Source organism: Taeniopygia guttata, chromosome 24 (assembly GCF_048771995.1).
Source record: "Taeniopygia guttata chromosome 24, bTaeGut7.mat, whole genome shotgun sequence".
NCBI lineage: Eukaryota > Metazoa > Chordata > Aves > Passeriformes > Estrildidae > Taeniopygia > Taeniopygia guttata.
Window position 1 is genome coordinate 7,454,244 of NC_133049.1, and position 22,783 is coordinate 7,477,026.

The 22,783-nt window shown below is 55.4% G+C and overlaps 5 protein-coding genes across 11 annotated transcripts in view; 4 read left to right on the forward strand and 1 right to left on the reverse strand.

The window, feature by feature from the left end:
• The window catches only part of KMT2A (lysine methyltransferase 2A), a 40,345-nt gene extending 36,158 nt beyond the window's left edge, over window positions 1-4,187 (forward strand). For all 4 annotated transcript variants that reach the window (XM_072918200.1, XM_030290728.4, XM_030290729.4 and 1 more), the window contains one exon: window positions 12-4,187. In XM_072918200.1, coding sequence (XP_072774301.1) covers window positions 12-287 — 276 coding nt within the window. In that variant the 3' untranslated portion in view covers window positions 288-4,187. The remainder of the gene's footprint in view (window positions 1-11) is intronic.
• Window positions 4,188-4,347: 160 nt separating this feature from the next.
• Window positions 4,348-5,586, forward strand: TTC36 (tetratricopeptide repeat domain 36). The gene is made up of 3 exons (XM_030290754.4): window positions 4,348-4,576; window positions 4,815-5,003; window positions 5,112-5,586. Exons 1-3 carry the CDS (start codon window positions 4,468-4,470, stop codon window positions 5,378-5,380), a joined length of 567 nt encoding a protein of 188 aa, XP_030146614.1. The 5' UTR covers window positions 4,348-4,467; the 3' UTR covers window positions 5,381-5,586.
• Window positions 5,587-5,808: 222 nt separating this feature from the next.
• TMEM25 (transmembrane protein 25) lies at window positions 5,809-8,146 on the forward strand. 2 transcript variants are annotated; one of them, XM_041720881.2, is made up of 6 exons: window positions 5,809-5,949; window positions 6,056-6,162; window positions 6,246-7,031; window positions 7,105-7,389; window positions 7,490-7,576; window positions 7,674-8,146. In XM_041720881.2, the coding sequence occupies exons 2-6, from the start codon at window positions 6,078-6,080 to the stop codon at window positions 7,745-7,747; spliced, it is 1,317 nt and encodes a 438-aa protein (XP_041576815.2). In that variant the 5' UTR covers window positions 5,809-5,949; window positions 6,056-6,077; the 3' UTR covers window positions 7,748-8,146. The 2 variants fall into 2 exon arrangements, with proteins under 2 accessions (XP_041576815.2, XP_041576816.2); XM_041720882.2 differs by having other exon boundaries at window positions 5,814-5,949; window positions 6,041-6,162.
• A 137-nt stretch (window positions 8,147-8,283) lies between these two features.
• IFT46 (intraflagellar transport 46) lies at window positions 8,284-13,068 on the reverse strand. Of its 3 annotated transcripts, none has more exons than XM_041720883.2 (11): window positions 12,955-13,068; window positions 12,597-12,734; window positions 11,728-11,864; window positions 11,011-11,085; window positions 10,819-10,912; window positions 10,374-10,502; window positions 9,871-9,989; window positions 9,734-9,800; window positions 9,433-9,493; window positions 9,070-9,155; window positions 8,284-8,715 (listed from the first exon to the last, which is right to left on the reverse strand). In XM_041720883.2, the coding sequence occupies exons 1-11, from the start codon at window positions 12,997-12,999 to the stop codon at window positions 8,620-8,622; spliced, it is 1,047 nt and encodes a 348-aa protein (XP_041576817.1). In that variant the 5' UTR covers window positions 13,000-13,068; the 3' UTR covers window positions 8,284-8,619. The 3 variants fall into 3 exon arrangements, with proteins under 3 accessions (XP_041576817.1, XP_032608590.1, XP_072774302.1); XM_032752699.3 differs by having other exon boundaries at window positions 9,871-9,992; XM_072918201.1 differs by lacking the exon at window positions 9,433-9,493 and having other exon boundaries at window positions 8,378-8,715; window positions 9,871-9,992.
• Window positions 13,069-13,169: 101 nt separating this feature from the next.
• ARCN1 (archain 1) lies at window positions 13,170-21,422 on the forward strand. The gene is made up of 10 exons (XM_030290750.4): window positions 13,170-13,278; window positions 14,300-14,563; window positions 15,158-15,337; window positions 15,564-15,766; window positions 16,177-16,338; window positions 16,971-17,136; window positions 18,393-18,540; window positions 18,851-18,959; window positions 19,111-19,315; window positions 19,864-21,422. The coding sequence occupies exons 1-10, from the start codon at window positions 13,276-13,278 to the stop codon at window positions 19,951-19,953; spliced, it is 1,530 nt and encodes a 509-aa protein (XP_030146610.1). The 5' UTR covers window positions 13,170-13,275; the 3' UTR covers window positions 19,954-21,422.
• Window positions 21,423-22,783: the final 1,361 nt, after the last annotated feature.

Below are 22,783 nucleotides of genomic sequence, written 5' to 3' on the forward strand. Positions count from 1 at the left end.
TCCCTGCACAGGGCATCGGGTGCTACATGTTCCGCATTGACGACTCCGAGGTGGTGGATGCCACCATGCACGGGAACGCGGCCCGCTTCATCAACCACTCCTGCGAGCCCAACTGCTACTCCCGGGTCATCAACATCGATGGCCAGAAACACATTGTCATCTTTGCCATGCGCAAAATCTACCGAGGGGAAGAGCTCACTTATGACTATAAGTTCCCCATTGAAGACGCCAGCAACAAACTGCCCTGTAACTGCGGTGCCAAGAAGTGCAGGAAATTTTTAAACTAGAACTTCCATCAGCTGCAAGTGAGCCCTGCAGGGCCTGGGGTGAACCAAAGCTTCGAGTGAGCCCCTCCCCGGCCACTAGGACGGGACAGAGAGGCCAGAAGCAGGAGTGAAGATGGACTGGGCTCAGGGACCTGAGACTGGCGGCTGTGTTTGTCCGAGTCCACATCTTCATGTCTCGCATGTGCACACTCACCCTTGTGAGAGACATGGGCGGCTGGAGAAGATCCTCAGCATGGTTATGTTTTTGCTATTCTCATTTCCCCCTGCCCCCATATTTGTTTTTCAGCGTGGGGCTAATGAGCGGGAGAGGAGAGGGGAGGTCGCCCCAGGCCCAGGCACAGGGCAGCAGTCGTGGGTCGTGTCCCTCTCTGTCTCCTGGCCAGAGCTCTCCTCCCGAGGGCTGAGTCAGTGGTTGGGTAGCGCAATGTTTGAGCTTGCCTCCTGGAGAGGTCTGTGCCTCGGCAGCGGCCCCCTGGGACTGCATGTCTGCGAAACACTGTGTGTGAGTGGGAGTAGGTATGCAAGGGACTGGCTTGGCTGCTCATGAGGAGAGCAGAAAAGAGCAGCCCACAACTAGACACAAGAAGAGTTTGGCTGACACATTGCTCTGAAATCCCTGCCTGAGAGCAGAGGAACTCCTGGCATTCTTTGGCAAAGTGTGCTTGTGCCAACAGTTGGGGCACTATAAATCTTTGCCAGCAAAGGCTCCTGTTCACCAACACTCCTTCCATGGCCATGTGGGAGGGAAGTAGCCCTCTGGGTCCTGTCTCCAGCAGCTGGCTTCCTCCTCTGTCCAGCGAGCTCCTGGCGGTGTCTCAAGGGACTGGACTCGAGAGTGACTCTCTAGAGAGAGAAGGGGAGAGCGAGCCAGCCCCGGCCTTGGCCGCACACCGCTGGAGAGCAGAAGGACTGGGAAGGACTGGTGTGGAGGCACCCACTCTGCTCTGCCGTGCCGCAGTGTCCCGGGCTCTGGGGGACAGGCAGGAGAGTGGCCCTGCAGCCAGGTGCCTGTCATGGTCAGTCGTCTGGGTGTAGTCATGCTGTGTTCCCCAGAAGACACAGAAGGACCCCCAAAACGGAGCCAAAGTTCTCTGCAGAGGCAAGGCCAAGCGCCAGCATCCTGAAACACATAGGAAACGCATGAGGCATTGGCACAGTGGATGAGGAACCAGGCCAGGTCTGAGCAAGTTGAGGGAAAACCACTGTCCTGGTTGGAGCAGTGTGTCCTCCTCCCTGTGGGATCTGCCCAGAGAAAAACCAGAGAGAGACAAATGAGAGACCCAAGCCTGACAGTGACAACATTGGATTCTGCTCTGTTCTGTTTACAGTTTAGTATTTAAGGTTTTATAAATGTAAATATATTTTGTATATTTTTCTATGAGAAGCACTTCATAGGGGAAAGCACTTATGACGAGGCTTTTTACAGTGGTATTATCCTAATTTAAGAGAATCTCTTTTTAATGATTTTTTTATTTTCATAGGACGGTTCTTGGAAATACCTGGCTGGACACAGTCTGAGCCTTTCTCCAGTGGGGGGGTTGCTTTAGTTTTGTTTTCTGCTCTTGTTCTGCCTTTTTGACTTCAGTAACTGTCTCCGGGAGGGTTGACTGGACCTTAAACTGTATTTGCCCATAAGGACAGGGGCAGGAGGGAGAACTGCCCAGCACAGTATGAGTTTCGCTCTGTGGGAGGACAGTGTGTGATTCGGGCAGATAGTCTGATCCTGCCTTGCCCGTGCTGGTATCCTGCAAGGGTTTAAAAAGGAAAAGCAAGATAGGATGAGAGCTGACCCTCCATACCTCTTTGCTGGGAGGCCAGTCTGAGACACACACCTCCTGGCACAGTCTGTCCTTCAAAGGCAGGTGGGTTTTTCTGTGCAGAAGGGAAAGCAGAAAGTGCCCTCGCTTTCCCAAGCTTTCCTGGTGGTGAGGTGGCAGTTGTTACAGGAGCCACTCTTCCCGGAGCTGATGTATCCGAGGGCTGCTCTGAACCAGTGCTGGCAGTTGGGGAAGGGAGCGGGAGTGCCTGCTGACTCCCCAGGTCTCTCCGAGGGGCATCCCCCATCCTCACCTCTCTGGTCTTGAGACTTCTTCCTCTGCCCTGAGAAGGAAAAGCAGCGCTCGGAGGTTCAGAACCTGCCGATTTCCTTTTGTTATTGCACTGTGTGAGGATAATTTGTTGGTAACTGTTGAAAGCAAAGTCACATTGAGGCTGCATTTGTTACTGAGATTATTTGATGCACTGACAGTTTGGGAACGCACATACTTTGAGGAGCCCAGCGAGTGCCCACCCAGGGGATCTGGGCCCCGTGGCCCGGAGCACAGCTGCTCTTGGCCCTTTTCCTTCCGTTTCTGAGGCGGGGCAGGGGCATGGCCCTCGCCATGGCAAAGCCTCTGAATTTATCCCAGAGCTCAGCTTTCTCACCCGCGCTACCCCGATTTCCTGGCTGCGGGAGGAGGTTCCACTGGGAAGCTCTGCCCAGAGCCACCCCCCATGGGGAGAAGTGGGAAGGAGGGTCGAGGGGAGCGCTGTGCCTCAGAAGTCCCCCAAGGTCCAAGTGCCAGGTGACCTCCTCCTGCCGGGACCAGCCGAGCCAGCGGGCTGCCCGCTTTGCTGCTATTCCCGTTGTGGCCAGTGAAACTGTCTGTACCCCCAGGGAGCCAGCCCGGGCTCGAGGGGCAAGTGGCAGCAGGGCTGGGGCAACCAGGGCAGCTGAGCCTGCCCACCCTCAGCCTGGGCTGACCAGGAGCGCCCGGCTCCCCATGTATGAATGTATATTTTATAAGGACTGACGCAGATCATAGTATCTGAAAATACTAAAAAAAGGAACCTTAGGGCGTTTTGGGGTTTTTTTTTGTACAAACCAACTGTTTTTTTTTTTAAAGGAGAAGCGGGTCATTGCAAAGGGCTGGGTATCTTTTTTTTTTTCTGGTTTTCTTTCATTTCAAAGCAATACCAAGTTCTTCAGCAGGACGGTCTGTGCAGAATCATGCCATTCACCCATACACTGGTCCACTCTCAACACTTGCAAATTTTTTTATAACTATAAATACAATATATATAGGAACTAATATAGTAATGCACCGTGTAATGAAGCCTAGTTCAGTATCGGTTCATGGCTTTTAATTCTCTTTAACACTATAGATAAGGATTGTGTTACAGTTGCTCACAGCTCCAGGAAAGCCTTGCTGCTCATTCCCCACTGGCAGCCAGGGCCAGAAGCGGGGAGCGGGTGGTTTGGCCTTTCTTGGCCCTTCTTGTTACAGTCAGTACTTGTACAACTTGGTTTCTTCCTTTCCTTCCTCTCGTTTTGGTTATGAATGTTGGGGTACCACCTGCATATAGGGAAAAATGTGCTCTGTGCTTTCCTGGTATCTTTTTAACAAGGTGCAGTAGCTTTCGTCTATCAGCCGAGAACTATACTTGTGGTGTTTCTTTTATTGAACTTACAGTCTCTTTAGTAACTACAGGTAGGTGAATAATTGTTTCAAAAAAAAAAAAAAGAAAAAAAAAAAGCTCTGCAAAGGCAAGGTTATGTTCTAGAAATACATTTCTTGACAACTTATCATGTATAACAAAACTTTTTTTTTTCTTGTGTTCTTCCAATCTACTGGTTGTTTGTTTTTTTAGTTATTTTTGGCTTTGGTTTTTTGGGTTTTTTTAAAAAAAGAGGAAATGTGTCTAAAGTACATCAGTGTTAACTCCCTGCCACAGGGAAGAAGGAAATACTTTAATAGTTTAAAAAAATGCTGAAAGCTCTGCAAAAGACTGAATGTAAAAATAAAAAGTGTACATAGTTGTAAAAAAAAAAAAGGAGTTTTTAAACATGTTTATTTTCTATGCACTTTTTTTTATTTAAGTGATAGTTTAATTAATAAACATGTCAAGTTTATTGCTGCAGAGGGCTCTCTCCATTTCTTCTTGAGAACTGAGAAGCTGCTACTTCTCCAGGATACTCGCAAGGTGTGGAGCCCCTGGGCAGCACCAAGGGCTGCACAGGGTGTTCAGTGAAGAGCCCTCGGCTCGTGTGTGCGGGTCACCTTGGGTCAGTGCTGGGGCACTGGCAGGCGGCGGGGCCTCAGCCCAGGCTGCCATAGGGCGAGGCAGGGTGAACATTAACTGGGCTGTGGCAGCCTGCTCGTGCCTGCGGACTTGTCACAGGCCTCAGTGACACAGCAGCATGGCCACAGCGAACGACAGGGCCGTCCTGCAGACCATCTTTAACCCCAGCACCCCTTTTGGGGATATCCCAGGGCTGGATGAGGAGGAGGAGGATGTCCAGGATGAAGGTGAGTGATGGGTGTGCCAGGCAGGTTCTTGCTGGAATTGTCATCAGGGTCCCCACAGGATGAGCAGTGGGGCAGGGAAGGAGGCTCTGGTGGCTGGGAGCAGTGCCTGCTTGAGGATGGACATCAGCACCCTGACCTGTTCCCTGCCGAAAGGCAGTGTAGGGTGGCAGTGGGACTGGGCCCCGTGGGTCGTCCTGGTGCCTCCACTTCCCGGCCACTCCCGTTCACACTGCAATAGTGGAACCTTTTCCGCTGGAGCTGTTGGATCAAGTCCGGGAGCTGGAGCTGCAGGGGGTTTCTGCGGCTGAGTCGGGAGACCTAAGCACGGCCCTGGAGCGGTTCAGTGAGGCCATTCGCCTGCTGCCCGAGCGTGCCTCGGGCTACAACAACCGAGCCCAAGCCCTGCGCTTGCGGGGAGACGTGGCAGGTGAGCAGCGCGGGTGCGGGTGGTCTCCCGGTACCCCGGTGGTCTCCCGGTACCCCGGTGGTCTCTCGGTACCCCGGTACCCCTCGCAATGGCCCCCTTCGTTGCCAGGTGCCCTGCAGGACCTGGACGCCGCCATCCGCCTGAGCCGCGGCCGCGGGCGCGCCGCCTGCCAGAGCCTCGTGCAGCGCGGCCTCATCCGCCGGCTGCAGGCGCGGGACGAGGACGCGCGGCGGGACCTGGAGCGCGCAGCGCGCTTGGGCAGCGCCTTCGCCCGGCAGCAGCTCGTGCTGCTCAACCCCTACTCCGCGCTCTGCAACCAGATGCTCTGCGAGATGCTCGGCCGGCTGCGCAACCCCGATGGAGCTGGAAGCGACTGAGACGGGCAGCGAGAGGGCTGGGTAGAACCGTGCTCCTGAGCTGGCCCGGGCAGACCTGTCCTGGTGGTCAGAAAAGGTCCACCTCAGGTGCCAGAGCTCCTGTTCCTCCTCCCGGCTATCAGCCAGGGACTGGAAAGTATCAGAGCACCTTGCTGTGTTTGTCTCGCTCTGCTCCACCCCGAATAAACCTCCCTCTGTCCCCAGCACCTGGGCTCTGCTTGCGACATTGCAGGCATTGTGGTGGTTCCCAAGCGTGCGCAGCGCCGCTGAGATGGGTGGCCCGGTGGGTGCAAGTCAGGGCCCTGTTCCTTGGAGAGGGGAGCTCGGAGGCACGGGGCCGCGCATCCCCTGTCCCAGCCGGGCAGTCTCGGGCCAGCCCCGGCCCCGCGGCTGCGCGCAGCGACGCCGCTCGGGGAAGGCGGCGGCGGGAGGGATGGAGGGATGGATGGATGGATGGATGCTCGCAGCCGGGGCCCGCCCCTGCGCCGCCTGCACTGCCCTGCGTGCCGGGGCCCGGGCGCAGAGCCGCACTGCAGACTGGGCTGGACACAGAAGCAGCAATGCTGCAGGTAAGGTGCAGCTGGGCCACATCCTCCGACCCTGCTGTGTGCTGGAACACCGGGGCCCAGCGTGGTGGATGCGCTAACGTCCCTGCTCTAGCTGCCTCTCTCCTAGCGCTGAGCACGGCTGATATAACATGGGGTGTCTCAGCGGCTGGCCGGGGGCTGCCTTTGCCCTCCTGCTGCTACTGCTGCTCAGCCTCCTGGCGCTCTGCTTAGCAGGTGAGGCTGTGGTGGGGTCCGGTGCATGACTCCCAGAGCAGGACCCCTGCCACAGCTCTGATGTGCGGTGGGCTCTCTGGCAGCACTGGAGGAACTGGGCCCCACCACTGACAGGCAGCCGCACACAGCGTGCACCCTGCAGGAGGGGGAGAGTCGTATCTTCACCTGCTGGGTTCCCCGGCCAGTCCCCGGTGCCACACTGGCCTGGTACCTCAACGGTCAGAAACAGGAAGCCAACCTCTCAACTGCAGACACTGCCAGCATCCTCACTGGCCAGCGCTCCGACCACCAGCTCAACTGCTCCCTGACCATCCCGACCTCCAGTGAGACCTACAACACCTCCATCCTTCTCAGTGTGCAGTGTAAGGTCCTCGGTGCCGGCCTGCTCCAGACTGGGATGTGGGGAGGGCATGTGGGGCTCCCATCCAGCTCGGGCAGGACCATAACCTGCATCCATCACAGCCATAGCTGGGCAGCATCTTGTCAGTCCTGTGCAAACGACATAAACAAGCGCTCCTGGACCCAGGCGAGACAAATCCTGCTCCTAGCTGTGTTGTCCCCATCCCTCCTCCCCATCTCACTGCCTGTTTTTTACCCAGATAAGCCAGAGATCCTGCGGGAAGATGCCCACTACCAGCAGGTTGAGAGCACTGGCCTTCTCCTGGTGCTCTTTGTGCTGGTGCAAGCCAACCCACCTGCCAGCATCACCTGGGTGGACCAGGATGGGCATGTGATGGCCAACACCTCCAAGTTTCTCCTCCTGGGTGCCAACCACTCACTCCACATCCATCTCAGCTGCACAGCTGGAAACCTCTCCATCAGTGCAGCCAACAGTGTGGGCATCACCACTGCCTCCCTCATGCCCCCAGGTAACTGTTGAGGGGTGGGCATGGTGCAATGGCCCCATGGAAGGATGCTGAGGGGTCTGCACTGCTGGTGCAGGCCTGCTGGATGCCCGTGTGGAGCTGCCTGTCCTGGGTGTTGCCGTTGGAGCAGCCCTGGCCCTAGCCGCCCTGCTCAGCCTGGGCTCCTGTGCTGCCTGCCTGGCATGCCGCTTGCCCCAGCTTGTGCAAGGTCCGGTGCAAGCAGGAGGGAACAGCCCACCCAGCCAGTGCTCCCACTGCAGCAGCTCTGAGCCCCCGCAGCCCCGGGGCACACGTCTGCCCCGCCAGACCCAGTCCCTGCCACCCAACCTGCGCCTCGGTGACCTTGCACAGGAAGATGGAGGTAAAACCCCGATGTGCCAGTGCACTGAGACATGTGGGGCCCAGGTCCTGCCTGGGCGAGGGATAGATGTCCTGGCTCTCATTCCTTTGCTTCCCTGCAGCTTCCCCCAAGGATGCGGGAGCCAGTGCTAGGGGAGAAGAAAGTGCCCTGCTGGGACTGGAAAACTCCCTGGTCCTCAGCAAGCTTGGTAAGGGGAGCAGGCGGGCAAGCAGCCCTAAAAGATGTGTCGTGGGACATGGAGCTCCGTGGCTGCCCCAACAGGCAATGAGTTCTTTGTCTTGCAGGTTTTGTCCAGCTCCCAGTGTCTGGGCGCATCTACAAAGTGCCCAGCACGAGCAGTGATGAGATCTGGCTGTGAGCTGCAGTGGTGCCGGTGAGCCAGGGCTGCCCGGCACAGGTAGGTACCAGCCCCCGGAGCTGAGCAGCTGAGGGTGCCAGGAAGGCCGTGATGGGAAGCAGCAGCTGACCAGCCCCAGCTCTGTGCTGTGCTGTCAGCCAAGGCATGGTTTTATGTAGCCCCTGAACTTTAGCAATATTCTGTTACAATCAAAATGCATCAAAACTGTTTATAGCCAGGCTCTAGCACTGTGACTCCTCTTGGGGTAAAGCCAAGCACCAGCTTTGCTTTAGCAGGTTTGTGACTCGCTGTATGATCTTCTTTGCCCCTGTCCCTGCTGCTGTGGCAGACAGGTGGGAGGTCAGTGGAGCAGGGGCTGAGGAGAGCCGTCCCAACAGCAATAAACTGAATTTAAGCATCTGTGGTGTTGCACAGGTTATTTCTGCTTGACAGGAGCTAAGGGACAGTTCTCAACAGGAAAGAGGGTTCAATAAGAAGGAGCAGAGGATGTTCAAGACCTCCAGATCAGAGCTTGCAACACCCTGAGCAGATCTGAGTGGTTTGCTGAGTGTTTATTCCTGTTTGCTCCAGCCCTTATAGTGTGTGCTCAGGGAGCCTCTGCTCTGCAGCACCTGTGGCACAGAGAGCCTGGCACTTGGAAAGGCTGCTTTAATTCTCAACTCCTTGGGAACAAGTCAAAAATGGAGCCATTAGGCAGCTTCTGCAACAAATATGGTGAGTCAAGCCCTACTCCCTAACACAGAACAGCCCAGCAATTTCTCTAAGACCAGAGAGGCTTCTGATTTGCTGTGTGATATCTCCCCAGCTGCTCTGGGTACACCTCAGTGTCCAGTCAGACAGTGATCCAGGAGATGGGGCTTTAACGTGAAGAATCAATTAAAGCTCAACACCTCTGCCTCCGTTGCTTGTGAGGGTGGGTTGGATGGTGGGCTCCTGCCCTTCTGCCCATCAGCCAGGGGCTTGAAGTGCTGCAGGGAAAAGAACATGCTCATGCAAGATTTGACTCCCACTGCTCAGAGCACACACATGCATCTGAATGTGCCGGCCACATGAGCTCTGCATGAGCTGTGTGCCCAGCAGCAGCCCAGCGAGATGCATTCTGGCTTGTGTTGGCCTGTTGAACACCACGGCACCTCAGCCCAGAGCACAGCCCAGCTCCCTGTGTCAGGCAGAGGCATCAGGGAGAGGAGCAGCTGAGAACATGTTCTCTGGGGCCCACCAGTCCTGTGCATGCTCCCATTGCCATCACAAAGCCAAATGTGAAGGGACCAGCTGCACAGTGCTGCTAGCTGGGGGAGCAGCACCTGGGTGGAGCTGCATACCTGCGAGTTCTTGAACTCCAAGAAGAGGGAGAAGAGGACATGCAGAGGGTGGATCCGGCTCTTGTACACGGGGATGTCCAGAATGGCTGCAGGTGAGATCAGAAGCATGTGAGGGCACCTGGTCTGCACTGCCCCACACAGAGCATTGTCAGGAGGGGCTGAATTCCCCACTGCCTACCATCACCTGGGGCTCCACGCACCAAAGACTGCAGACCCCTGTAGCACAAGAGCCCACCTCCCACTGAAGCAGCAGGAATAATCCTGACTGCTTGGGGCTGAGCCTGCAGCTAAAACTCTCTGGCTTTCAAGGAGAGTGCCAGGCCAGCACCACACGGTGTGAGCAGCACAGCCTCCCCAGCTCACCGCAGATCATGTCGATGTATTCGGCAAGGTCACAGCTCATCTCTGCGCTCGGAAGACCCACCTGCAACAGACGGATCTGTCAGATCTGCTCCCGGACTGCAGGAGCCTGGGAGCATGCAGAGACCACTGGGGCAGCAGCTGGGAACTCCAGCTGCTCCCCAGCTTCTGCCAAGGGCACAGTCGTGAGGAGGAACAAGCCCAAGAGGACTGGGCTGTGGGATGGGGCAGGCACCCGGCTTGCATGGGAGATGGTTTCTAAGACCAAGCGCTGAGCTAACTACTGGTCACCCAGATGATCTACCTTTCCCAGGAGCTCCTCGAATTCTGGTGACCATTCCTGCATCAGGGTCTCGATGTCAGGCATTGGCCTGCCAGGGAAGAGAAGAACATCAGCTTCAGGATCAAACACAACCTTCCACTGCCAACATCAGGGCTCACCTGGAGTAATGGACTGTGGCAGGAGGTTTGCAGCGATGCAGTTCACTAATACTTTCAATCCAGCTCTCAATGGCTTTAGGGTTCTTTTCTGCATTCTCCAAACTCTTCACTTTTATCTGCTGCTAAAAACACAAATATAAACCTGGAAGTGTTTCATGGTGTTTTGGGGCTTTTTGGAAAAGCTGCATTCACTTCTGGTGAGCCAGGCCTACTCTCTTTCCCAGCTGCACTTTACCAATGAATTTCTGCAGACAAAATGCCAACTAAAACTGGGTATGAACAACCAAAAGGAAATAAAGCATCACCTGAAGTGAACAGACCCAGAGTTCATATCAAGACTTGACTTGATCAAGGCTCAGATCCACTGCAGTTTAAAACTATGGATAACAGCAAAAGGTCTGGTTTTGCTGCTTTTAAAGTCAACTTCTCAGTTGTAAGAGTAAAATGCCATGGTTTTACTCCAGGAAATGTACAGCAACTATGACCTCCCTCTCCTGACTCACGGTGATGTTGTGCTGCTTGGAGTTCTCTGTCAGCCAAAGGGAGAGCACAGTGGGATCTGACTGCTTGGTTGAGGGCTCATCCAGGACCAGCAGGCCAAGGTTGTCAGGTTTGCCATCGGGACGAGGAACCTGCAGGAAAACAGAGCCCTGTTCTCTGTGGAGTCCAGGGCAGGTTTGTACAGAGCCTTCTCTCAGATGTGCATTCTAAGTACTGCCTGAAAAGCACACAGTGCAGGAGAAGGAAAAGCCAGGCTTTCCCCCAAGTTACCTAAGTGCTGTCTGAGAGGTGACCAAACCACCAGTGCAGTTTATCAGGTCTCTGCCCATCACGTCTGACAGAGCAGGGACAGACCAGACCCCAGGCCTGGCTGCCTACTTGTTCTGAGCCTGAGTTCTGTTTTGGTTTGTGAGGCAGGATGGAGAGAGGAACCTGAAGAAACCACACCTTTAAGAATGCATCGATGTCTCCAACAGCAGGAATAAAGTCTGGAATAAAAGGCTGCAGCTTGTGCTCAATCTCTATCGTTTTGGGAGTGTACCTGGAAGAAAACACCATCACAGCATAGGTGACTAGAAACTGTGCTGCAATCATTGACACAAAGGAGAGCCAAGAGCAGGCTAAAACCCTTCCTCTCACCTCTTGATGTATTCAAAGAGATCTTTGATTTCAGAAGACACTTGCAGGTAGTCAAAATCTGCTGGATTGAAGTCACTAAAAGAAGGAAGAGAGTAGAGGGAGAAGATGAGCATGTGGCAAGTTCTGTACAACAGAAATCAGGACCCAGCTGGGGCAGATACACATGGGAAGCTGAAGCACCAGGCAGTAAGTACTCCCTGGAAAACACTTCTTGCACAGGGAAAGCATTATTGGGCCCCATTTTGCTTTGTATCTGCTGTCCAAGAAAAGCACCTGAGTGATGGACATCTGAGATCATACAGTTCCACACAGGGCTGTCAAATGGGGGCTAAGTGCTCTGCACAAGGGCAGCAATAGGACAGCAATTAGGGGGTCAGCAATAGCTTTGAAGCTGAAAACAATGGAAAAGGAGAAGAATTATGAGGATCTGAGTGACATGTTGGAGACGGTCCTTCCCTTTTCTGGACTTCTCCTGCCAGCCCAGCCTGGCTTACACCTTGGATCACTCCAGCTGTGCCTCTCCGGGGCACAGCAAACAAGCCCGGGACTGGTTCACCAGCTGGAGGAACCACCACCCTGCAGCACGGGGGACGAGGAGGCAGGAGCTGCCTGTCCCAGTGCCCACGACTCTGCTCACCCTCGTGGGACCCGGGGAAACCGGCAGAGCTGTCAGGGCCCGAAAGGCACCCGGCAGCCTCTGTCAGGAGCAGCGCTCACCCCTCCAGCGCGGCCCGGTGCTCCTCCGAGTCCTCCTCCGAGTCGCTCTCCGAGGAATCTTCCTCCGAGTCCTCCGAGTCCGAGTCCTCATCCTCGCTGGAGGCGGCTGGGCCGGGGAGGTGCGTCGCTGCCTCCTCCTGGGCGACAGCCGGGTCACACGGGCTCTGACCGGGATCCGACCGGGCTCTCACCGGGCTCTGACCGGGATCTCACCGGGCTCTCACCGGGCTCTGACCGGGATCTCACCGGGATCTCACCGGGCTCTCACCGGGATCTCACCGGGCTCTCACCGGGCTCTGACCGGGCTCTGACCGGGATCTCACCGGGCTCTCACCGGGATCTCACCGGGCTCTCACCGGGCTCTGACCGGGCTCTGACCGGGATCTCACCGGGCTCTCACCGGGATCTCACCGGGCTCTCACCGGGCTCTCACCGGGCTCTCACCGGGCTCTGACCGGGATCTGACCGGGCTCTCACCGGGCTCTCACCAGGCTCTCACCGGGATCTCACCGGGCTCTCACCGGGCTCTGACCGGGATCTGACCGGGATCTCACCGGGCTCTCACCGGGCTCTCACCGGGCTCTCACCGGGATCTCACCGGGCTCTCACCGGGCTCTCACCGGGCTCTCACCGGGATCTCACTGGAATCTCACCGGGCTCTCACCGGGATCTCACCGGGATCTCACCGGGCTCTCACCGGGATCTCACCGGGCTCTCACCGGGCTCTCACCGGGATCTCACCGGGATCTCACTGGAATCTCACCGGGCTCTCACCGGGATCTCACCGGGATCTCACCGGGATCTCACCGGGCTCTCACCGGATCTCACCGGGCTCTCACCGGGCCGCCCCCCGCCCGCCGCCCCCGTACCTTGCCCCCGCCGCTCCTGCGCTCGGCCGCTCCGACGGACCCCCCGGGCCTGCGGGAGTCCCGCGGCGAGCGGGCCCCGGGCTCGGCCTCGGGCAGCTCCAGGCTCTCGTCGTACGGCTGGTTCTCCACCGGGCGAGGCTGCGCCGGGAGGCACGGTCAGCGGCGGCGAGCGGCGGGGCGGCCGCGTCCGGCCACGCGTGTCCCGTGCCGTGCGCCCGCCGTGCCCCGTGTCCCGGTGTGTCCCGGTGTGTCCCGGTGTGTCCCTCCGTGCCCCCGTGTCCCGTTGATTCCCACCGCACCCCCGTGTCCCGGTGTGTCTCGCCGTGTCCCGGTGTGTCCCTCCGCACCCCTGTCCCACCTCCGCCCGCCGCGCTTCCCGCCGCGCCGCCGCCGCCGTCGCCATGGCGACCCCGCCCCGCCGCGCCCGGAGCGGCCACAGAGACCCGGCCCGGCCGCGCGCCCCCTGGCGGCTGGGAGGTGCCGCGCCGCCCCGCCCGCCCCGCCCCGCCCCGCCCCGCCCCGCCCCGCCCCGCCCCGCCCCGCCCCGCCCCGCCCCGCCCCGCCGTGACGGTACTTCCGGGTGCGGACGTGGCGCGGGGCCGCCATCTTGCGGGGCCGCCCGGGAGCCGGAGGGAGCGGAGCGCCCAGCGCGGATCCCGCCGCCGCCGCCGCTGCCGCTATGGTAAGGGCAGGACTGTCCGCCGCGAGCGGCGCAGGGCTCGGCACAGCCCCCGAGGCAGGCCCCGGGCTCGCCGCGGCCGCCTGGCCTGTGTGAGGACCGGCGCCGGACCCGCGGCCTGCTGGGACGGAGCGCGGCGCTGCCGCCCCGTGTCGGTCCGGGCCCTCGGGGGCGGCGCGGACGCGGCGCTTTTTCTCTGGTGACCCGGAGCCGCGGTGCCTCCTCAGCACAGCCTCCTGCCTGCTCTAGTTGCGTTCGGGTGCAAGCGGGCTGGTGGCTGCTCCCGCGTGGGACCCCGTGTGTCGGGGCCGGGCCGGGCCGGCTCCGTTTGTCCATCGCGGCCGTGTTTGGGTTGGCACAGACCGCACACAGCTCCGTCAGAGCTAACTGTGCCCGAGGTGCGGCAGGGGTCAGCGCTGCCCCGTTTGAGGGTTTCGGATACTTTCTGTCAGTATCAGCAGTTGCGGATTTAAAAGGTTCGAAGCGCCGAACAGAATTATCCTGACAAAGGGAATTAACATCTGTGAGAGAGAAATACGGGGAGGAAGTTTGGGCAGGCTGGGAGCTGGAGAAAGTGCTCTGGCCTTGCTGCCCTGTGGGTGTGATAACGCCTGCGAGATGCCCGGGAGTCGTGGCAGGGCTTCGCTCACCTGGTGCTGTGCGTGCGGCGCTGGAGAGGGATGTTGCATTTCACAGCGCTCCTGTGCCGAGCTGTAAGCTGGGGCAGCCTGGTGGGAAACTCATGGATAACCCGAAGCCTCCCATAACGCTCCCAGGCGTTGTACACCTCTGTTTGTGTGAAACTGGGAATGATCAGACCTGACAGAAGCAGGGAGCGCTCTCAGGATTGTGTTGGGACAGAACGTGAAATGGAGAGAGAAAGCAAAAGCAGAGATGTCTCTGCTCTTGCCATAGTTCATTCCCTGGTTACAGAGAGAGACTTAGGGTCTTGTTGAAGGAGGGGTGTGCAGGTGGAGTGTGGTGGGAGGAGATGCTTTCCGTGCTGACACGCTGTCTCCCCCAGGTGCTGTTGGCAGCCGCCGTGTGCACGAAGGCAGGGAAGGCCATCGTGTCCCGGCAGTTTGTGGAGATGACTCGCACACGCATCGAGGGGCTGCTGGCGGCATTCCCAAAGCTGATGAACACAGGGAAGCAGCACACATTTGTGGAGACAGAAAGTGTGCGATACGTGTACCAGCCCATGGAGAAGCTCTACATGGTGCTGATTACCACCAAAAACAGCAACATCCTGGAAGACCTGGAAACGCTCAGGCTCTTCTCTAGAGTGGTAAGGACTCGTCCCTCCATGAGGTAGCCCAGAGCAATTCTGTTGTGAGGGATCTGTTTCTGAACTGGTGCAGGAGCACTGTGTGCCTCCCCTTGGTAGGTCTGTGTTCCAGAGCTTCCCTTCCTGACTGGACAGAAAGCTCTGAACTTTTGGTGGTACTTTTGAACTCCACATAAAAAAATAATCATCAGTTGTACCTCACCTGATGAGACGAAAGGGCTCATTTAATTTAGCATTAAATGTTCTTTGTACAGTGTTACAAGTGCAGTGCTGCTATGCAGGGATCCTGAAGCAGCAAGTTTGTGTCTTCATACAGCCAAAGGATTTTCAGGGAATTCACTGGCCCCAGCATGCAGTTGGGTTCTTTTGAGTTAGTGTTATGAGGAAGCTGAGAGATTATATGTGGATTTTGATTTAGAAAAACTAAGAGTGGCACAACTTCGTCTTGTTTGTTGACAATGTAATGGTATGAAGAGCAGTGTAAAGTTGTGCTGGGCTTGGGTCTGGCTCAGCTGTGACCCCTGGGATGGTAGAAAGAAAGTGTTTACACAGTACTGTTTGTGGGTACTCCTTTAAAATGTTCTCCCCTTCTAGATCCCCGAATATTGTCGAGCTCTGGAAGAGAATGAGATCTCGGAGCACTGCTTTGACCTAATCTTTGCCTTTGATGAAATTGTTGCCCTGGGCTACCGTGAGAATGTAAATCTGGCACAAATTCGGACCTTCACTGAGATGGACTCACACGAGGAAAAGGTGTTTCGTGCAGTCAGAGAGGTGAGCAGGGACACCTGCAATCCTGACATAAGGTGCCCTGTCTGAGAAACACCACTTTTGCTGTACAGAGGTGTTCTTCCACTTGGTGGGGCCATGCAATTATTTAGCTTTTCTGAGGGCTAAATGCTATTTTCTTGACCGGGGTTTTTGGGCAACTGCACTTAGTTCCTGTGCAGGGCCAGGCTCAGGTTGCAAAGCTCCATCAGCCTCTTCTCTTTTCCTTCAGACACAGGAACGTGAAGCAAAAGCCGAGATGCGCCGTAAAGCAAAGGAGCTGCAGCAGGCCAGGAGGGATGCAGAGAGACACGGCAAGAAGGCACCAGGGTTCGGGGGCTTTGGCAGCTCGGCCGTGTCTGGGGGCATGACAGCAATGATCACAGAGACCATCATTGAGACCGAGAAGCCCAAAGTGGCACCAGCTCCAGCCAGGTAGGGGGGACAGCAGGTGGCAGATGTTGGAGTCAGTGTTGGCTCAAACCACGTGCCTGGAGGGTCTAACGTGAGTTCCTCATCTGTGTAAGTATCGAGGAGCATTTGTGCCGCATACCACAGTAGTACCTCATAGTCTCTTTGGATTCTTTGGTGAAAAATGGGCTTTCACTTTGTGTGAGAAAAAGAAGTCCCAGCTCCCAGTAAGACATGAAATTATATCTGAATCTAAATTATAACTTGGCACCCTACACATAAGATGATCAGTTCCGTGCATGTTCTCCCCCAAAAAGGCTGCTGATTTGAACGCTGTGGTGTTGGGATGGTCAAGTTACAGCATTTGAAGATAACTGGGAAGGGGGAACCCATTGCTGTCAGCTGACTTGGAGATTATTACACATTTTATTTAGGCCTTCAGGTCCCAGTAAAGCCTTGAAACTCGGCGCTAAAGGGAAGGAGGTGGACAACTTTGTGGACAAGCTGAAATCAGAAGGAGAAAATATCATGACTTCTGTAGGCAAGCGTTCTGCAGAAGCAGCCAAAGTTCTCGCTCCTCCCATTAACATGGAGAGGTGAGTGCTGCCCTTGCTTCGGAAGCAGTTTCCTCACGGCTCTCCCTGTGTGTGGCCTTGGGAGAGAGCTTCCCTGCTCTTCAAGCTTTTTCCTATATTTTCTTACCTTTTAATGATAACGGTTGGGCAAAATCTGGGAAAGCATGTCAGCAAAACAGCAGATAGATAGTTTGGTTAGGCATCCTCTTAACTAAAATGGGCTGTCCATCCATTGCTGAGCTGAGGTTGGGAATTTTCCTGTGCTTTTTCCTCTGTGCCGTTTTCAGTTTCTGAGTCTTGTTGCTGCTCAGAATGGAGGCATTCACGGTTCATTTTGTACGCAGCCATCGAGAACCTTTTAATGCCCTGAGCTGTGCACTGCAGCCTTCAGAGGGGATTTGAGTGACCAGCTTGTCGAGATGCTGCATCACTGCCATTTAACTGGACTCACATCCTTGCAGATCCATATGCAGGGATCCTCCTGCCCCTGAGTTCACTGTCAGAGCAGTATTAGCCCCCGCTGTACCAGCTGTGCTGTTGTTTGGGAGCCCCTGCTCAGTACACACAGCCTGTCCTTACAGAGCAGTGATCTCTCTGTTGTCTGGGAGATACCAAGAGTGTAGGACTTGAGCTTTTTTCCTCTGTCTGTCTAGTGTGCACATGAAAATAGAGGAGAAAATCTCCTTGACTTGTGGCCGTGACGGAGGGTTGCAGAACATGGAGCTTCATGGCATGATCATGCTGCACATCTCTGATGAAAAGTTTGCACGGATTCGCCTGCATGTAGAAAATGAAGACAAGAGGGGAGTGCAGCTACAGGTAAAGCCTGTTTGGAGTCCCATGCTGTTGAACTCATGTTTCTGCTGCTTTCCAGGGGAAAAATAATGGAAATACTCAAGTATGTTGCTGTCCTGTGTTCTCATCTAAGCTTTCTCAGAAAATGCATTGGAAATGGGAGTAGTCAGTGCAGGTATTAGCAGAAGTGCAGGGCCAGTCATGCTCAAGGGATTGAAGTTCACTGGAGAAATGCAGTCTTGGTCCCCATCCTGCCCTCAGAGCCTTATCTGCCCAGCAGTGCACCTTGGCATGCCAGGTGACCTCACGTGGACTTTGCAGCAGCCTGGTGTGTTGCTCAGTGCCTGTTGTGTGATGTCAGCTGCAACTGTGGAATGGAAATGGGATAACAAATTTCTTGTGCCAAAGGGGAATTAGTTTATTCACTTGGAAGTTGGGAGGTTGCTTGTCCTGTCACTGCTGTACCTGGGATGCTTGCTGAAGCACTTGATGGCATTCAGCATTTGCAGCTCAGAAGGTTCTCGGGAGATTGGTCCTTCCCTTTCTCCCTCCTCATGTGGCCTTAGGGATCCCTGGAGGTGGTGCTGCTTTGGCACGCTCTGGCTCTCTCCTTGTTAGGGACTCATTTGTAGATCATCGCTGTCTGCAAGTCTACTTCCTTCCAGTGCACCCCATGAGTGGGTTGCTAACAGCACAACCACAGGCAGTGGTGCTTCAGGTGGAAGATGAGACCAAACCCTTTGCTGACTCCTGTCTTTCCAGTGCACCTTGAACAGGGACTTGCAAAAATCCTCTGCTTCTAAAAAGCTGCTCACACTTGAGGTTGTGAAGAGAGTGCTTAAATGGAGTTTGGCCACTGACATATACGTGCATTAAGGTTGATGAGGGGAGACACTAGTGTTACAGTGTCAGGCTGTTTTTCCCAACAGCATTAGATTGATTTTTCTTGAAATGTCTGCTGTAAACAGTCAGGATGGTCTTTGACTTGTAGTTGTTCTGTAGATACCAGCCTGCATTGCTTAAGTATCTGATGCAGGTGCTTGTAAGAAAGACAAGTGGTGGGGATCCTTCTTGTCAGATTAGCATTTTCTGGAAGGAATCCCAGGTTGATAAGCAGTTGTGCTTCAGATGGGCTTCTGAGCCAGGAGGAAACCTAACCTGATGTGTGTTTTGACAAAGCAAACACTGGAATGTGTAGGCCTGTCCTGGTAGAACCTGCACTATGTATAGTTCTGTCCCTGGGCTTAGACCTACAGTCTGGGCATGTCTTCCTCTTTCAGACTCACCCGAATGTGGACAAGAAGCTCTTCACTACAGAGTCACAGATCGGTTTGAAGAACCCAGAGAAGTCATTCCCTATTAATAGCGATGTGGGCGTGTTGAAGTGGAGGTTGCAGACCACAGAAGAGTCCTTCATTCCATTGACAAGTGAGTGCAAGTCTTGGGGCTTGGGCAGAAGAAGCTGGTGATTGTCCATGAGGTCCTGGTAGCCACCTTGCAGCAGCTGGGCTGCCTGGAGCCTGGCATGTTGTGAGGCCTTGGAGATACTAGGTGTATCTGTTGGATAGTGCCTGTCCTTGGCAGTGTGTGTTTTCTGTAACACCTCAAGGAAAATAGAGAGCTTTTCTTAAAGTCAGCTTGAGGGTGACTTCACTGGCATTTTGAAGTGCATCATCTTGTGAAAGCCTATTCCACATGAAAGGCCTGCATGGTTCACATACTGTCTCTGTTTCTTCAGTTAACTGCTGGCCATCAGAGAGTGGGAACAGTTGTGATGTTAACATTGAATATGAGTTGCAAGAGGAGAGCCTAGAGCTGAATGATGTGACCATCACCATCCCACTGCCGTAAGTCATGCTCCTTATCATGCAGCACTAATGAGTCCCGTCACCTCCTTCCCCTCCCTGTTTTATGGATCTGGCCAAGCCAATGGGCGTTGGAGGCATTTCCTTAGCTCTGTGCAGGGAAGTTACTGTCACTTCTCATTGCCTGCTCTAGGTCTGGTGTTGGTGCCCCAGTGATTGGGGAGATTGATGGTGAGTATCGCCACGACAGCCGGAGAAACCTCCTTGAGTGGTGCCTGCCGGTGATAGATGCCAAAAACAAGAGTGGTAGCCTGGAGTTTAGCATAGCAGGGCAGCCAAACGACTTCTTCCCGGTGCAGGTCTCCTTCGTCTCCAAAAAGAACTATTGCAACATACAGGTATGGTCACTGCTTGTGTTCCACAGGTGGGATGTCACCCTTGCCTCGGTTCCTGGCTGGCTGACACTGGCCGTGCGGCAGGGACACCATGCTGTCCCACTGGCCATGGCTGAAGGGTTGGCATTAACCTGCCTCTGAGACAGCTGGATTCAGGAGCACCAGCAGACAGAGCTGGCAGCTGACACTTTGTGGAGTTTGCCTGAAGTTTCAATTGTGTCTTAAAGTCTCTGAGTAGTCATTAATTCCCCTCAGACTTCGTTGGAGAATTCATCAGCCTTGTAGCCAAAACACTGCTTGGCATACAGGTGTCTGTCTCCACTGAAATGTAGCTAGTGGCTGCTGATTCACTCCTCAGTGGAGACACAGTTACCACAGAAAATCACTCCCCTCTTTCAGGGTTCTTGGGAACAAAGATCTTCGTTTCAGGGCTGAGCTGTGGTTTAAGGGTAGCAGGTCGGTTGTGCTCTCATGGCGTTGGGAAGCATGGCATCGCTGCAGTAAGGGAGTGATGTTCCATTCTGAGCTAATGTTGCCTGTTGTCTCCACAGGTTACCAAAGTGACCCAGGTAGACGGGAACAGCCCTGTAAGGTTTTCCACTGAAACCACCTTCCTGGTGGACAAGTACGAAATCCTGTAATGCCAGACATAGTGACGCACAATGGAAGAAATTTTTAAATTAAAAAAACGAGGCCGACGTTTATTCTGAATGTTGGGAACGCCACAGCCCCCTCTGCTAAGATGCGTGGCTCTGTCTGCCATCTACAGTGTTGCGGGGTCACGGACATTTTTTGCAGAGAAGTGACGTGCTCATGGGGGGAAAGGCCACAAATTTCTTTGGCAGATTTTTACCGACTGGCAAAAAAGCAAGATCTCCACAAAGAGCCTGACTTTGACATGCTTCCCCCACCCACCCCGAGATGCTTGGAGCTCAGCCCAGAGCCGACCAGACATCATTCTTCCCTGAAGCATCACGTGCTGTTCCGTTGTTGGTGCTGCCATTTTAATTTCTCCTTGGCCTCTGGTTCTCATGTGTGGGGCCACCTGCAGGTCCTGACTCTTCCATCTGGAAGCTGAGCAAGTTGACCTTGGCCTCAGAGGTGGGGGGGGATCATGGCAGGGGCACAGGGTGGGGAAGAGGAACCCAGGGGTTCAGTCCTTTTGCCCCACACAGTTACTGCTGTTGCTCCAGCTCTGCTGTGTGGCAACGGCCCAGCTCCAGGTGGTCTGGTTCCTGCTGCAGCGGGGAGAGTGTCCAGAGGGGACTGTGTCCTCACTGTCTTCTGTAGCCGTTTTCAGGCCAGGCTTTGGAGGAAGTTTAGGTTGGTTAGAACCAGCTGTATATCCTTTGCAAGGCTGTTTTGGTGTCTGGGGAGGCTGAGGGCTTTGTCTGCCTGGGTGAAAGTAGCTGTGGAGCCTGGTTGACTTACTTGGCCTGTCTCAGACCAGTGTTGGTTCAGCACAGGCAGGTGTGGGAGAAGGAAATGCTGGTTTCCAGGTAATGTGGGGACTGATCCGAGCCATTTCTCCTACTGCTGCCTCACTAGTCTTATTTGCTTCATCTCAGAGACCTGTTCTCCCCTCACACTCATCTCACCTGCATGGCTGGGGCCTGTAATGAGTGTCACCTGCCCCTGGGCACAGCTCACCTCTGCGGCCAGCGGGCCCGAGTGCAGGTGCAAGGTAACGGTCCTAAAAGTGCGTGTACTGTGCTCTGAGAGAGACAGCCAGCCTGTCATGGGCCCCATGGGGTCCTCTGCCAAAGAAGTTTGTGGTCTCTCCTCTGCTGGCAGCACCTGAGAGGAAATCAACCATGGTCCTGTCCTGAGAGGGCAAGCACTCTCCCCTAAGCAAAGTAGGCAATGAATCCCATTAACCCAGTCCTGTTCCAGAGCTCCTTGTCTGTATGATTTTTAAAATCGAGTCAAAGTTAGTTCAGGCATCCAAGGAGCTTTTTTTTTTTTCCTTACATTCATTGGAGGGTGATACTTAAGCAGAGCCGAGGTCCCCACTTTTTGTAACCCTGTATGATCCTGGCCTAGGGAATAGAGCACATTCCAGTGTACACAGAGAATTGAGTCTTTAATCAAATAAAGTACTGTTAAAGGAGCTGGCTGGGGGTCGTGAGGTCCTTCCGGAGCCGGGAGCGGTCAGCCCCGGCCAGGCGGGGGCGGGACGTGCCGGCACCGGCTGGGGCGGGGACACGGCGGAGTGGCGGCGGAGCGGCGGCGGAGCACGGGACGGGCCGCCGGACTGGGGAGCGAAGGTGAGCAGCCGCTGGCGTGGCGTGGGACACTCCCCCAGCTTGTGCTCCAGGCGACCCTTTTGGGAGCCTGTGGGGCTGGGGTCAGCGTGTCCTGTAACGCGAGGATTCCCTGGTGCTTCAGAGGCAGCTCTGGGAGGTGGGTACAAGGGAAAGCTCGGCTGCTTTGGCCCGTGTTGGGGCTAGGTGGGACATGTTGGGGCTCCCTGGGGTGCCTTAGGAGGGTTGCAAGGAAGGAGCAGGGGATAGGGAAGTAGGAAAAACACGGTCAGCCATAAAACCAATCATTGCACAATGTTTTGGTGGTGTGTGGGTGGGCTGGGAGCTGGTTCCGGATCCAGTGGTCCACGTCAGTGGTGGGTTTGCTGGTGTGGGAGCCCTGAAAGCAGCCAGACAAGGTTCTCCCATCCCCAGATCCTGATGCAGCTCACGGGCAGTCACAGGATGAGACGGTGCTTGGCCCATGGCCACCACTGCTGTCTCTGACACTTCTTGGGGAGCCTGGGAACAGTACTGGTCCTGCTGGAGCCTTCCTGTCCATGGCTGGACCTTGTTTACTCCAGCTTCCTGCCACACTCTTGCCACAGCCCCTTCAGCTGCTGTCAGAAAGCCAGAGGAATCTGGCAACCCCAGAAGGTCCAGCTGTTGTGCTGAAGGGTCACTGTCTCTCCCATTCCTCTAGCTGCCCTGCCAGCCCCCAGCCCTCTCTGAGCACTGGGCAGAGGGGGCAGGTCCCCTGGCTGAGCACCACAGGCAGCAGCAAGGCAGCATGGCTGAGTACTTTTTGATAATTCCTCATACATCTGTGTTTGCTGTGGGGTGGCATATGTTGGTGTGCATGGGCCAGCAGGGGCAGAGCACCATGCAGGGGAATGGGAACCACAGTATTGAATGGAAAGGGATCCTTGGTGGCAACCAGAAAGAGGAGAGTGATCAATGCCTGATTTGGAAAGGTGAGGTTCACCCCACCCCTTTCCCAACTAACAAAGGGCTGGGTGGTGGGTTCATGCCCTGGTTGGATTCAAGATCCACCAAACCCATCCTGTGTCATGGTCCCCAAGATGTCGTCGGTGGAAGTTGCAGATGCTCCTTGCTGAGCTGAACCTCTGGCCTGCAGGTGAGGAATTGTCATTTTGATACGAGAGCATTTGGTGTGCAGTCTTGTGAGGGGTCTGGAGCTTGTGTCTGTGCTGTGATGTCTGGAGGC

Excerpts from the sequence above, each read along its gene's own strand:
- ARCN1 (XM_030290750.4), top strand. Across the intron at positions 15,338-15,563 it reads TGTTTCGTGCAGTCAGAGAG|ACACAGGAACGTGAAGCAAA; the intron begins GTGAGCAGGGAC and ends CTTTTCCTTCAG. Across the intron at positions 19,316-19,863 it reads AGAACTATTGCAACATACAG|GTTACCAAAGTGACCCAGGT; the intron begins GTATGGTCACTG and ends TTGTCTCCACAG.
- TTC36 (XM_030290754.4), top strand. The coding sequence starts at position 4,468 with ATGGCCACAGCGAACGACAGGGCCGTCCTGCAGACCATCTTTAACCCC. Across the intron at positions 4,577-4,814 it reads GGAGGATGTCCAGGATGAAG|TGGAACCTTTTCCGCTGGAG; the intron begins GTGAGTGATGGG and ends ACACTGCAATAG. Across the intron at positions 5,004-5,111 it reads CTTGCGGGGAGACGTGGCAG|GTGCCCTGCAGGACCTGGAC; the intron begins GTGAGCAGCGCG and ends CTTCGTTGCCAG.
- TMEM25 (XM_041720881.2), top strand. The coding sequence starts at position 6,078 with ATGGGGTGTCTCAGCGGCTGGCCGGGGGCTGCCTTTGCCCTCCTGCTG. Across the intron at positions 7,032-7,104 it reads TGCCTCCCTCATGCCCCCAG|GCCTGCTGGATGCCCGTGTG; the intron begins GTAACTGTTGAG and ends CTGCTGGTGCAG. Across the intron at positions 7,390-7,489 it reads CCTTGCACAGGAAGATGGAG|CTTCCCCCAAGGATGCGGGA; the intron begins GTAAAACCCCGA and ends GCTTCCCTGCAG.
- IFT46 (XM_032752699.3), bottom strand. The coding sequence starts at position 12,999 with ATGGCGACGGCGGCGGCGGCGCGGCGGGAAGCGCGGCGGGCGGAG. Across the intron at positions 12,735-12,954 it reads GGGAAGCGCGGCGGGCGGAG|CCTCGCCCGGTGGAGAACCA; the intron begins GTGGGACAGGGG and ends CTCCCGGCGCAG. Across the intron at positions 11,865-12,596 it reads GCAGGAGCGGCGGGGGCAAG|GAGGAGGCAGCGACGCACCT; the intron begins GTACGGGGGCGG and ends GCTGTCGCCCAG.